Source organism: Pelmatolapia mariae, linkage group LG18 (assembly GCF_036321145.2).
Source record: "Pelmatolapia mariae isolate MD_Pm_ZW linkage group LG18, Pm_UMD_F_2, whole genome shotgun sequence".
NCBI lineage: Eukaryota > Metazoa > Chordata > Actinopteri > Cichliformes > Cichlidae > Pelmatolapia > Pelmatolapia mariae.
In genome coordinates, this window is record NC_086243.1 from 28,224,761 (window position 1) to 28,239,885 (window position 15,125).

Sequence of the window (15,125 nt, forward strand, 5' to 3'; positions counted from 1 at the left end):
TACAACATAAAGGACATTGCGGTGACTATTATGATTTGGCGCTATTGAAAATCAAATTGAATTCAATGCTGTAATCCATAATCCATAATCCATGCATCCATAAATTTTGTTAGTTTGTCTTTTACCCCAGTGCCAAATTGACAAAGAAGCACAGTCTACATACACAGTCCACACACTACATACAATTTCAACTCACATTTCACTGCAACCTGGAAACAACAGTCTTATTTCGGGACTTTGTAAGCAGCTAATCACTGCATCCGCATTCAAGTCAGATGCTGAATAAATGAGCTTGCTGTCTTCGCTGATTCTGTTGCCTCACTACCTACAGTACAGACACAATAAGTGTTACACAATAAAAAAAGTTAACCAAAAGAATAACTTTTTGGATGTGTGTGGCATTGAGTTGTTCAGTTTCCCCAACAATCACTCTTTTCAGCCACATTAAATGAGTCAAAAACTTAGTAAGTCTAAGCTCCTACCCTGTATTGCACTGTGGTGTTTCCCCCCAGGGATCACTAAACATGTTTCATTCATTGTAAGTCATATGAAGTGATGTGTTGTCTTGTTGTGGCTTGATCTGTCCTGTACAGATAAACTCAGCCATTATGCATTTATCCTTTCATTTCTGATGTATGAGCCCATGTCGGAATCTGCTGAGTCTGCAGACCTTCTGACACCACAGTTAGCTGCAGATCATGAGGAGAGAGGCAGTCAAATGAGGCAGTCAAAAATAGATAGATAGATGATAGATGGATAGATAGTTAGATTTAAATAACAGTTCTACTTGCTCTTGCTGTTCAGAGCACTTTATGTTTTGTTGCTTGTTGAAGCGCTTTGAAAAGTCAGAAAGACTAAAATAAATTATATATAAATACCACTCTACTTACATTTTACCCTTTAATATGATTCAAACTAAATGCAAATAAGATCCAATTATAAAGGCTAACCCCAGCTGTACACGATGAACCTTTGATTTTTAATCTCAAATCAAACATGTGATCATTGCATTTTAATTGCAAGAAGGTTAAGGCCATTGTTTGTTTTTAAAGACAAAAAGCAATGATTAAACACATTATACTGCTCTTATCTGTCCAAAACAGCTTCACCTACCTACAGCTAGTAATCTAAGAGAACAGAAAAGAGCATGTGTCACCCACATTTAAGGCCCAATACATTCCCCCCCCCCCCCCCCCCCCCCCCCCCGTTCTCAATTAGTCTACCAAGACTTTGGTTCAAACTCCGATGAACCCTTTGCCATTAGATCTTAAAAAAAGATGTAATGATCTAACAAATTAAGTCCATCCACAATGTCTGCTGATATTGCATCATACACTTGATCACTTGACACTTTTTGCTGTTGATTAGTGGAAGATGTGCGTGACCCAGGAGTATAGATGAGACTGAATGGGAAGAGCGCGTGTTTTAAAAACAACAACATTCTGTGCTCCTCATTAATTCATTTTTTATATATATTTCATTTTTATTCTGCAATAAAAATAATGCGAAAAACAACACGCCCCAAAGTTACTTGTTCCAGTCTGTCTGTTATAGATATCAGCCAAGGCCACATGATAAAAAAGCCCTCTCTCTTACACACTCAGTTAGGTGTTTCACTAAAGTACATCCTAAAGACAGAACCAGAGTAAACAGACAGATAACAAATGTAAAGGAAAACCAGAACCACTTAAGTCCAGTAAGTCTTTATACTATAGGAGGATTTTGTTCACGGGGCTTATTTCCACTTGTCTCCGTAAGGATCAGTGCAAATTAACCAAAAATGATCACGTTTGTGCTGCGAGGAATGACTGTGTACTCATCACAGTACTGTTTACACTGGGTGAAATAGACATGAAAGGATCAGTGAAGCTATTCTGGAAATCCTGTGTTGACCCAAAGCCTTAATCAGACACCTTCTGTAGAATTCTTCTGTAATTTGTTACCTTCCTGTGGATCATTTTATTACTTTTCCCCCACTGATCACAACTAACAACATGGCAGAAACATGGCAAAACATAGGCATGAAGTGATAAAGCCTCAGCTGGTCTCTGTAGGGCTGATTAATGAAAAAAATCAGCGAGATGGGTCACAGACGCAGCGAGGCATCGCCTCCCGCCTCTTCATAGACACAGCACTTCCCTTTGGCGTTTTCTCATTGCACAAGTGTCATGTTGGACTCTGTTGTATTTGTCCCACTGCAGTGGTGATACATGGTTTAGTATAATGGCACTAGAATACTAAGTAGTTCTGGTGTTGAAAGCAAACACAGTGATGAATCCTGTCAGCTCAGTGAGCCACTTCAAAATATGTACCTGCATGCTCCCAGTGACTGGACACTAGATCAAACAACAAACCTGCAAAGTTTTCCACTGTGTGGACACTGATCCAGGAAGAAAGCGCATTTGTTACAGAGCTGCAGAGAGGAGCTTTGATTAGAAGTCAAGCTGAGTTTTAATCCAACTAATCTCAGAACTGTGGATCTTTTCTGAGAAAGCAGAGGAAACTGCTCCTAACAGTTTAAAAACATGTTGATCTGAGGTGCTACACGAATTCTCTACAAACCCTGTCACATTTCAAAGGGTTTCGGAAGCTTTGTGAATTTGTCAGCCAGGCATAAAGACTCTTCCAGAGGAGAAAGTTAATGGCAGAGTTCCTGGATCATTTGCGACTTTTGCTTTAGTGGGCAGAAGACCAGGGAAGGGAATTTGTTGTTTTCCTCTTCCTCTCTGAGGATGACATCTTTTTTTTCTCTCTCTCTTTTTCCTCAGAAGCCTGTGGGTGCTTGGAAATACTGCAATCCATCTTTTCTTTATTGTCTCGTTCCTCTTTATCTGTTTGCTTTCTCTTGCCTGGAGGGCTGAAGATGAGGAAACAAGTCCTGCTCTTTTCACTTTTCCCTGTTTCTCAAATTTCCTTTATTACTTTATTTTGTTTTCTTATTCGCTGTCTTTACTGCTTATCGCCCTCCTTCTTCTCACCAGGTGATTCTCTTCCCCCTCTGTCATTTTCCACTGATACTCATCGCTCTGGTACATCCTTCCTGCTGTTTGCCTCAATGCTTTGAGCAGATGAAACACTCAGCCTCTCACTTTTTTGGACTGCAGCTTTCACTCAACTCCATACAAACAGAAACATTACTCTTACACTACTAAACAATTCTGTATCAGATTTTTCTCAGCAGAACAGCATTGGCCCTGAATTCCAGCACTTAAAAGTAATGTAGTAATGCCTTCTCATCCTCTCTGATGAGGTCTCTGTCTTGAGTCAAGGTTGCAGGTCTGGTTCATAAATTTTTTGGCTTTGAGTCAGAAGATTGATGCTCACATCCTGTCTACAAACAACATGCTGTTTTTTAACAATAATCTATTGTTCTTTTAGTCTCTTCAAAGGAACATGTAGTATCAAAAACCTCCTAACATTAATGGAACATTCCTGTTAAGAAAAACCTGGTGCAATTACATCACATGATACAAAGAATACAATGTATTCCAAACTTACTGATGTTGCAGATTAATTAACTGCTTTAATCTTTTCTTTTCTTTTTTACCTTATAATAGCTTTCCACTTAAAATTAGAATTAACATAAGAATGCTTTAAGAGCTGAGTATATGTTTTATTTTAAGAGAGCATCAGTATCATGTTATATGTGAGGATTTTCAGATGTTTCAAAAGACCAAGAGTTTAAAGTTTTCATCCTCTAAAGAACAAAGTGAACTAAATCATACATACAAGTCTCAAAAATGAATTCTCTGATTTCACATTGAATGTTTTTTTTTCCTTTCAGTCAAACATAGAGTCTCTTTTCATCATATGATGTGATCCAACTTCACTTTCTTTTGATTACATAGGAATTAATAAGTTAATTAAGTGTCTAAGTTTTATTCAGCATTGGGAGAGCGAGTTAACCTGCGTGTCAACTTCAAGGGAGGCATGTAATTAGGGTAGATAGCCAGATGGAGGAGATGGAAAGAAATCCATCAGGCATTATGCCCAGACTCTGAGAGAGACCGACAAACCAATTCGCTGCTAACGCTCCACATTTTATGGAAGGATTTTAGCATAAAGTAGGTTAATGAATATAATTTCCTCAAAGGAAAAGTTTCCAAATCTGAAAAGATACAAACTGCTGTTAAACTTCCCCCTCACCTCTGCTTCCTGCCTCATCTGCCCATCAGAAACAGCTTTTTCTATGCAGCATGGTGTGTCTCCAATTCGTAAGGGAAATGTGCTGTGTCCTTAACATGGTCATTATATAAGCTGCCAGTGTGATCAGCTTTATTTTATGCATTTAAGTACAACACAGATGGCATATCTCTGCCTTTCATTTTACCCAATTAAAAGCACTGTGTGTCTACATAGGTGGTAAGCCAAGTGAGAACTAGATAAAACAGTCTAGACTGAATGACCTTGAGATTAAATTAAATAAAAAAGCTACAAATAATCATAAATTTGTGTTTTTAGAAATACAGAAAAAGCGCTGACCCTCCGTCTCAGAAGCTGAATCACTACTATTGCTGCTTTTACAGCCCATTGATTGATTGATTAAAGATTGAAATAGTCCACAGTCAGACACAAAACTCTTATTTGTTTCAACAAAAAAGTGGAATAGCGTTGTGATTAAAGGAGTATCAGAGCGACGAAAGAATATTGTGAATATTGCATCAGTAATTGCACTACATGTGGATGTATTTGACCCTGTACACAGTAAATGTCCCCTTTTAATGATGCTAATGGGACGGTTGATCTTGTTGAGTGGACAGCTGCTAAATGATTTTCAGTTATTTCGGTGCTTCCTTAACATTTACCGATTTATCATCAATTAAAAATTTTACTTTACTGCTTTTATATTTTTGCTTTCGATGCTTTGGCGAATGTGGGAAAATTTTGACATGATAAACATTACAGCTTGCTACATATCATATCATATCTTACTCTTTAATATCAAGATGATTGCAGTCATAGGCTAGTCTTGTGGCTTAGTCCCTGGGGGAGATTTTCCAATATGTCAGGACTTTTGGTGGAGCCACAAGACACCCAATCAAAGACCTCCTCTTCCCCCAGCCATTCATTCTTCAACAATGCAAAAAAAAATTAACAGAAAGCAAACAACAAAAAGATACGCCGACAGTAGTCTTGGTTGATATATTATTATATTATTGGGAATGTGGATTATACAGTGTGAATTATATGCCCTCAAAGCTTCCTCAAACACGATTGGTCAAGAAAGCTCGAACTGCAAGCAGATTACAAACATCCATTTTCTTCCACTTATTCGGGGCAGCAGCCCAAGCAGAGAAGCCCAGACGTCCCTCTCCCCAGCCACCTCCTCCAGCTTATCCGGGGGAACACCAAGGCGTTCCCAGGCCAGCCGAGAGATATAATCTCTCCAGCGTGTCTTGGGTCTGCCCCGGGGCCTCCTCCCGGTGGGACATGCCCGGAAAACACCACCCAGGAGGTGCCCAGGGGGCATGCTTGTCAAATGCCCGAACCACCTCAACTGGCTCCTTTCGATGTGGAGGAGCAGCGGCTCTACTCTGAGCCCCTCCCGAATGGCTGAACTTCTCACCCTATCTCTAAGGGAGAGGTCAGCCACCCTTCGGAGGAAGCTCATTTCCGCCACTTGTATTTGTGATCTCGTTCTTTCGGTCACTACCCACAGCTCGTGATCATAGGTGAGGGTAGGGGCGTAGATCGACCGGTAAATTGAGAGCTTCGCTTTTACACTCAGCTCTCTCTTCACCACAACAGACCGGTGCAGCGTCCGCATCACTGCAACCGCTGCACCAATCCGTCTGTCGATCTCCCGCTACCTTCTCCCATCACTCGTGAACAAGACCCTGAGATACTTAAACTCCTCCACTTGGGGTAGGAACTCGTCCCTGACCCGGAGTGGGCACGCCACCCTTTTCCGGCTGAGAACCATGGCCTCAGATTTGGAGGTGCTGATTCTCATTCCCACCGCTTCACACTTGGCTGCGAACTGTTCCAAGGCGAGCTGGAGGCCATCACCTGATGAAGCCAACAGGACCACATCATCTGCAAAAAGCAGAGATGAGATCCTGAGACCACCGTTCTGCCATTTGGCTACGCCTAGAAATTCTGTCCATAAAAATTATTAATTGGTGACAAAGGGCAGCCCTGGCGGAGCCCATCACCCACCAGGAACGAGTCCGACTTATTGCCGGCTATGCGGGCCAAGCTCTTGCAATGGCTGTATAAGGACAGAATGGCCCGTAGCAATTGGCCAGACACCCCATACTCCAAGAGCACCCCCCACAGGACCCCCCGAGGGACACGGTCGAATGCCTTCTCCAAGTCCACAAAACACATGTAGACTGGTTGGGCAAACTCCCATGCAACCTCAAGTATTACAAACAGGAAACCAAAAAACTTGAATTTCCAGTGCAAATATTTACATATGTAAAGACTGCGAAATATTTACATATGTAAATATTTACATGTAATTTTTTTTCTCTGCTTGTATGTTTTTAGTCATTTCCAGGTAACAGCAATGCAGACAGTGTGGTTCAATACAAGCTGCAACAACCAGCGATTGCACGTTTTCTCCGCCTCATTCCTCTGGACTGGAATCCCAGCGGACGGATCGGACTGCGACTGGAAACCTACGGATGTCCTTACAGTAAGTTCTGTCTTCTTTATCCCGACTGGAACTCCTGAATTTATTCAGTCTTTTCTTGAAAAATGTATACATTTCATGATTTTGTTATTGGGCTGCTTTTCTTTCACTGAAAGCCTTTTGTTAAGAGTTAAGAGCTGCTTTTATACATGCTGGCCCCAGCAGCCGTAGCATCAGTACAATGAACTAAACAAATACGACATTGGTTTTGCACATAAGCATTGCTGTCAGATTTATTCACATTCAGTTACATAACATATGTGAGTCCACTGTGGCAAAAAAAAACCCCAAAATATTTCTTTTTGACAAAAATAATAGATATGTAACCTGTCACAGTTTCTTCTTTCACCCTGACAGCACACCGTGGCTTTACCTTCTTAGAGTTGTTGTTTTTTTCATATAAAATATGAATCCTCTTGACTCAGCATGACTTTAAACACATTAGACTATATTTTCAATGAATGGAACTCCTCTTCATCCTGTTCTTTATTCCCTTTACAGCTAAGGTGTACAGTCAGATGTACAGGCTTTGCTCATATTCTTAAACGAGCAGGTGTTTGTAGTCTTTTGTCTTCTCACTGTTCATTTGCTGCTCTGCCCTGATTTCTGTGCTCTGATCAAAACACGACATACTCATGAATATCAAAAGCAACTCCATATATTTACATATACATGCTAGAATATACTTATCAAACAATAACTATTCATGTGCAAACACGGTTTCCTGGGATTTCCTCCACAGCCGTCTCTGTGTATTATTTCAAGTTTCCACCTATATTTCGCCGGCTGTACTCTGAGTGGAATTTTAAAATAGAAGTATAAAAATAAAAGGACATTAGCTTGTTTGCTTTGAATATACTAAAAAGGAGAAAGCAATTTCACAAATACGACTAGGTTTCAAAAGGTGTCTTTTGAAAGTGTTCTACTTTTTCCATTTATTTCTAATTCATACTGAATGTCACTCTTAGAAGACACAGAGTCTTCTTTTATTATAAGACTCTTTGTTCTTCTAATAAAAACAACCCGGCAGTGTGAAACTGTACCAACAGTGTCCTCAGGTTTTCTTTAGTTTGTTCTTGGTGATCGCCACTTTTACGTGATCTCTGTATCTTCTTTATAGTCTTACATCTTGTACTTGCGTCTTCATCACTTGTAATCTGCCAAGTATAAAGATGATTTATGCTAAAACCATTGTATATATCCTTATTTAACTCTATTTACTGTTGTCTGCGTGAGAAGAAGATAGATTTGGAGAAACATTAAAAGATGGATTTTGATGAATAGCCTATAGTCATTTGGAAATATTCGAAAGTTACTTACAGATATATTTGTGTGCTATATTTATCAGCTGGTGTCACAGTTGTCAGAGAAGATTCCTGGTGTTCCTGCAGAAAACTAATGCAGCATTCACGGCAGAATCCTCCCCGGAAAAACAAATGTAATACATCGCGGGGAGCTGCGATATAGCTGCTGGTGACAAACGGTTTGCCACAGTGTGAGAAATGCACTGAATGTAAATGCTCGGTGGATATTAGTCTTTTTTAAGGAAACATAAAATAATGTGTTTTGTAGGTAACATTATAAGAATTAATGGAGAACATTTTCCCTGGCCTCCATGAGTGTTTAAACTTCTTAAAATCCATGCAAACTTGAACAAAAAAAAAACCTATTCATGATTAAAAAGTTAATTAGTGGAATTAGCCACACACCAGAGCTTTTTGGTTTTTGGAAGTGTGATGGTCTGTATTATTTGCTAACAGTGTAAAACACTTTAAGAAGGCAAAATAAGGGAGTATAAATGAGGAGTATTTTCACTACATCTTGAGCAAAAGAACATTTTTCTGTGAAAGGAAGGTTTCTTTTTGCACTAACGTCAAAAGTCTGTAAATGACAGTAGGTGGTTAAGCTGGTTCTGAAATATACCAGCATCTGCTGGATGGATTTAAAGTTTATACAGTGAGTCATGGAGTAAAGATTATTTTCCTGGCACCACGAGGATGACTTTTGGAGTTAAATTATTACCACCCATAGGATAGTTTGTCTTAAATGTAGACACAGACAATTGTGCTGTCTGCAGCTTGCAACACAGAGGTGTCAAATGTTTAAGTTAATAAATCACATACAGTCCAAGTTAATCTTAAGTGTGCAGGAGCACTATAAAAATACCTCCAGATCTATAGAACAACAAGTCCAGTTTGATTTTAGGAAGGCTAAACATCGATTATGATTCAGATCTCTGACTCAAATGACATTAAGAATTGGATAACCGGTCCCTTGACGTCCTCTATTCTTAACAACCTGTAACCCAATGCTTCCTACAGAAGCAAACAGTGGGAAATACATAAATTCTTCCCAATGTTCTCTGCAGTATTCCTAAAACCATCCCATGGGCCGGACTAGTCCATTTTGTAGGCCTTCTTGCTGATAACCACATATCTTTGAAGTATGACATTCATACCAGTCTAAATTGCTCTCTGCTAATTAACTGATCCTAGAATGCAGCAGCAGAGCTAAAGGGACTTGTCTCCTCTATTTATGTATTTTTTATTAATTTCTTCCCATTGTCATATGTGTGTGCTTCTATGATGATATTTACTGCAATTGTTCAAATATACATATGTAAAATTATGTCCAGCTAATTACTGCACTCACATTGTCCAGTGCTATTTCAGTACGCAGGTAGTGAGTCAAAAATAATCAACTATATGTTCTGGGGATAATTACAGGGATATGGCTGATTGTAATTACATAAAACGTAATATCGTAGAACAAAATGTAATCTGGGACTTAATTAGAATGGCTTGATAGTCCACAGAGTCGACTTCAAGTAATGTTTTCAGCTTTCAATCGCAGAGGATGACTCAGTGCTTCTGAGCCCGAGCCTACTGCTCTGCAATCAGCAGGAAATACACTGTACAATGCAATAAGAGCATTACTGCAAGCAAAGTGGTTGGCTGATTGTAAGTCTTAGGAAGTCAAAGAGTTGCCAAGTCAATTAAGAAACATTCAGTCGGAGAAATTAGTTGTACAACTGAAAAGGCTTTTGATGCTGAACTCAGCCGCAGCTCTCTTTAAACAGTTCAGTATTTGCAGTTCATTCTTTACCACCTACACCGTTTTCCTCACATCACCTCAGCCCAAATCCCCAGCGAGCAGCACGCAGTAACTGAGAGACTTCTTGATGAAAAGTGTTAAGCAGAATACAGATTCAGTCCTTGCTGCAAGGTTTTCCCTCGCTGTTTAACAAATTGTCTGCTACAACCACAGAATTACAGGTACAGGTAGATTGTGTCATGCAGGTGTGAGTAATTGTGAGTTTATGCAGGCTAGCATAAGCATTATTTAAGAACCTTGAATTAGAATATTACATGACATTAATAGCAACTCTGACACCCAGTTATTAGTCGGAGCTTTGAACAATCTGATGCTGTAGGAAAATTGCACAAACACAAGGACTGTTGTCTGTTTCAGGGTTATATGATATGAACTGTTAAGCTTTTGCTTAAGATTCTGGTTTCAATGTTTTGCTCTCGTTCCTTTTATCATGAAGTCTATTTTGTTTTTGATTTTTAGCCTCTGATGTGGTGAGCCTAAACGGTGGCAGCAGCAGCCTGGTGTACAGGCTGAGTCCCGGGCCGTGGCGGACATCCAAAGAGATTGTCTCTCTGAAGTTTAAAACCCTGAGGAATTTTGGGATACTGCTGCATGCAGAGGGGCAGCAAGGAGTCAGCCTCAGCCTGGAGTTAGAGAGAGGAAAGCTACAGCTGCTGCTCAGACAAGGTACAACACAACGCAAACATAATGGTAGCCATTTATGGGAGCAGACTTTTCCTCATACATACTGGAGTAGAAGTAATGGTATTTAAGAGAAAAATGTGGGACAGATTTATTAAAAACCTCTTTTAAAAAATTGTATTTAAAGAAATAGACACAAAAAAGATACACAACAAAAGGATCCAAAATACAAGATGTTATTGGCCAAAACTATAACCTGATATAAATTTGTCTGATCTCCCAGTCGGGGTCATAATCTGGTACATGTCCAGTGCTACTGCCTTTTTTAGATCATACAGTGGAACTTCCCCTGCACACGTGCCCCTTCACTGCATGCTTTCATCCTTGCTGTGTGAAAACAGTGACGCTTCAGCTTGATTTTGGTAAGGAGGACACCATCACAGTTAGGATATACTGGAAGAGCAGGTCGCGAGTCAAGACTGTGTCAGTTTTACCAAACGACTCCTGTATTTTCAGTGTTCTCTGTGTTGGCACAATGGCACACCAATGGCACATGCCACAGTTCAGTATTCCACTGAACATACTCTATCAGACACCCCAGGACACTACAGTAAAACTGTGTTGACTGTCTAATGCTGTGAGTGAATTTGCGATGTGAATGTTCCATTCCTGTCCTTCTGTGCCTCCTTTGGGCTTCAAAGCTTTGCACTCTCCTGAAAACTGTTGTACTATTGCCAGTCTGTCTGGTCAGATTGAAAGTTGATGTTTTTCTGTGTGGTGAAATCAAAGCACACACATAATACATGTAATGGCACTGTCACACTAGAGTGGTGGTGATCTGGTGATTGCACTGAATTTCTGTTACATTAAGCGACCCATTGCAAATAGTTGCAGTGACCAACTGGTGTCCCGGAGGTTGAGCATGCAACATCCTCAGCTTCTGTACTACCACTTTTAATTGTAAGGTGCTTGCAGAGGTCAGCTGGTTGGAGGGAACCTATATGTTTGGTCCTATTATTTTTTTTATGGTAGATTGCCAGATTTTTTTAACTGCACCCTACGCACAAAAAAGCAGTATAGCATTAGCTCTGGCTCTTAACTGAAATTTCCCTGCAGTCCCCGAAGATCAGCTGGTCTCAGTGGAAGCCAAAATCATCTGATGGCTCATCATTCTTTGAGCCATCAGAGAATGATATTGTCAAGTTATTTGTGGAGCTTTAGTTGGCTCACAGCTGCTACATAACCACTGATCTTACTTTTCTTTCTGTGTGATACCTTTAAAGGTTATCTGTTATCAGCAATGCTTGTTGTTGCTCTGACTTTCCATTTATTAACAAATATTTGAAGTATAAAGAATGGCAGCATGTAAAAATGCAATGTGGTTCCTGATATTTGACATAAGTATACATTTTAGTCTAAGAGGCTTTTTGAGTGTCCATATGTAAGATTTTTTTAAATCAAACTGATAATCAAGCAGTAACTACGCCAGGTTTTTTTTTATCCTTTCAGCGGTTTGTATACAAATAGACAAAATAAAGGCATCTTAGCACTCAGAAATGCTACTGCAACTGGTAACAGCATTTTTAGCACACCGATTTTGCAGTTAAGCACATTTACTCTGAGAAGAAACATGCTATTTCTGTTTTTATTTTCTGGTTCTGGTATTCTATGTTATTTTAGCACAGAGAGTTTTTTTTGTCACTTCAGGGTTGTATTGGTAAAAAACATCTGTATAAGTTTGAGGACAGCTCAAACTCTAAAATAACTTTAGATTGTTTTTGGTTTGAGATGGTCGTTACACACACTGCCATCTGATTGGTTTAGTCTTGGCTGCTGCTGCATCTCTGTCTAGTTACAGCCGTGATGGATGGTACCCGTTCACTGTAGCATGTGTTGGGGCTGGACTCTGTAAGCCTTGATGCATGGCTTACAGTCTGTATAGATTGTGTGTGTGTGTGTGTGTGTGTGTGTGTGTGTGTGTGTGTGTGTGTGTGTGTGTGTGTGTGTGTGTGTGTGTGTGTGTGTGTGTGTGTGTGAATAGGGTTAAACCAGAGGCTGTCAGACTGCCATCGTTAACATATGGCTTGCCAGTCATCAGGATTCCCATCAGGTCTATCCATCCATCTATCTATCCATCTTTTTGCCCTCTCACCATTTCATGTCTACTAAAAATGATTCCTCCATCGCCTCCTATTTGCTTTCATCTTCCCTTTTATCCACCCCCTGACTTCTATTTCTCACAAATGCTCTTCATCTCTGCATCTTTATCTCCCATCCCTCCCTCATGTATCCGTCATCTGTTCTACCTTTCATCCATCTGTCAGAGACATCGCTGTGTGTCTTCTCTGAGACTGTAAACTTGTTTTGCACATCCTTAAAGAAAGTAACATCTTAAAGAAAGGTTACGACTTCTTAAAACAACATTCGCTATGTCCCCTCCAGCACTCAATGCAGGCAGCAAAGAAACCCTACCACCTCAAAAAATGACCTAGACTTTTTCAAAATGTCATTGTAGGAAGTTGATCACCTTGAAGAGCTTTCTGTTTTCGAAGGTGGACTGTCACCTTCAAGAAACTTAAATCAATTATAACGAGAGCGCTCTAACTTAATCAGATTAGGCATCATTTTACATAAAGGCAGGTCAAAGTGTACTTTCTCTAATATGCTTCCATATGGGATATACACTGTGTACAGGGGTCCCTCGCTATAACATGGTTCACCTTTCGCGGTCTCGCTGTTTCGCTGATTTTTTTTTGGTGCAATTTTGCATGCTTTTTTTTTTTTTTACAGTGCATTGTGTTCAGCGTCCTGATTGGCTGCAGACCATTGTCAATCAGTATTGTGTCATGTCTCCTGTACAGTACAGAATGCGTTCAGCTTGTCAAATTTATCTTAATCTTCGATCGCCAGCAGTGTGACTCTGAAGTGCTGTACTGTATGTTTGTAAGTTTTCTCCGATAAACACAAAAATGTCGATGAAACGTTTTGCACCGTCAAAGGCAACCGCGGGTGCCTTTGGTTTTATTGTATAATAATGGACTTATTTTTCTACGAAGGTTTGAACTTTTAGTGTTTAAACCATAGAGAAAAGTGTGAACATGTTCAAGCCTGTCGGAGAAAAGTGTATAAAGGGTGTAGTGACGGGTTTTACAGCCATAAAACATCTATAATAATTGTAAACAATAAAGTTGGCTACTTCGCGGATTTTTAGAATGTAACGCCCGCGATAAATGAGGATAAACAAGGGACCCCTGTACTTGTGTAGTAACCCATCAGGGTGGTTTGATCTCAATTATAGACTTAAATGAAATGACATTAAAAGAAGTGACTGCAGTTAATTATACATTTTGTTAAAGTTTTGCTGTTATGTTGGCTCTGAATTCACCATATAGCATGTAATAGAAAACATTAGTGTAGAAAAAATGTATGGTAAGTGTACTGCTGTTAGCTAGGTATCATTGGCATTGCCATCGATGCTGAGGACATATCATCCTCCTATTGGCTGAAAATGTAATGTTTGCCCCCCCCTTTCATTCTGCTATTTAGCCAAGCTGGCCATTCACCTTCCAGTTTTTGCCTGCCCTGTTTGAACCAGGGGTGTGAGCGACTAGTTGACTAGGTTTTTAAATACCGCCACCCTTGCTATACATACTTGCCGGAGCAATTATTCTAATTGTATTATTTTACACTGCCAGTTAACTGTCACTTCTGAGATGTTATGCAGATGTTACACAGACTCTTAGCCCGAGCAGACGACACCAGCCCTCTCTGCCTTGTTGCCTCAGAATAAGCTGGCAGATTACCGCTCGCCCAGAGCAATGCAGAACTACATGTAGCACAGCGGGTGGATGTTAATTTGCAAGGAAAGAAGGCAGCTGGCACAACCACTGCTAATGTTAGCAACACTCAGCATCTGACACTGAGCGTGTACAGTGTTATACATGGTGTCACACCTTTCAGCTGCATTTTGATTATTGCCCATGTTTAACCTCATCCATTAGATTGACTTGGATTTAATTTCCTTCTTATTGTTTTCATACTTGCAGACTGGTTGATTAGTCAGAATTTTTCTTCCCATCTAATCAACTAGTAAATTAGTCATAAGAAACATCCCTAGTGTGAACAAACACATGTACTCAACATAGCAATATCCCAAGTCCTTTGAAATAATAGCAACAGAGCTTTCATTGTGGTTTCTCTTTCTGTTCCTCTCCACCCTGTTTCTCAGCAAGACTTTGTTTCCATTTTCCTCCTTTTCTGATTTAATTAGTGTTGTTTTTCTGAGTTTCTCTGCCCACATCTCAGTGTTTTATTTTATTATTATTTTTTTAATCAGAAGAGACAGTTTGGCTGTTTTTAGTTGTACTTTAATTTTCATTCTCCTGTCTTGCCTTCTTGACACACACAAAGACCTTTTTGATATTCTCTCCAACCATCTTTTCTGTTTTTCTTCATTGTTATGTATCTCTGTCTTTTGGATATGCCAGACCAATTCTTTTCCTCGTATCTTATTTCAAAAGCTTCCGTAAACCATTTTTCAGTTCTTCACCTTTCTGCCTCATATTTTCTACTTTTTTCTCCCTCTCTCTCTTTTTCACTTTTCTGCACAAAGTTTTTAGGTTATGAATTGTGTAATTTGGGTCATCTGCTTTGTGCACTTTTGTACTAACACTAACACATCCAGGTCTGACCCCCCTGGAGCAGATGCTGTCCACATTATGAGGCAACACTGAGTAACAACCCTGCACAAACA

General features: G+C 39.8%; 1 protein-coding gene across 1 annotated transcript in view; it reads left to right on the forward strand.

The window, feature by feature from the left end:
• The window catches only part of LOC134616533 (contactin-associated protein-like 4), a 139,975-nt gene that overhangs the window by 46,403 nt on the left and 78,447 nt on the right, over positions 1–15,125 (forward strand). Inside the window, exons 4-5 of the mRNA XM_063461394.1 lie at positions 6,493–6,640; positions 10,211–10,417. Of these exons, the coding sequence (XP_063317464.1) occupies positions 6,493–6,640; positions 10,211–10,417 (355 nt within the window). The remainder of the gene's footprint in view (positions 1–6,492; positions 6,641–10,210; positions 10,418–15,125) is intronic.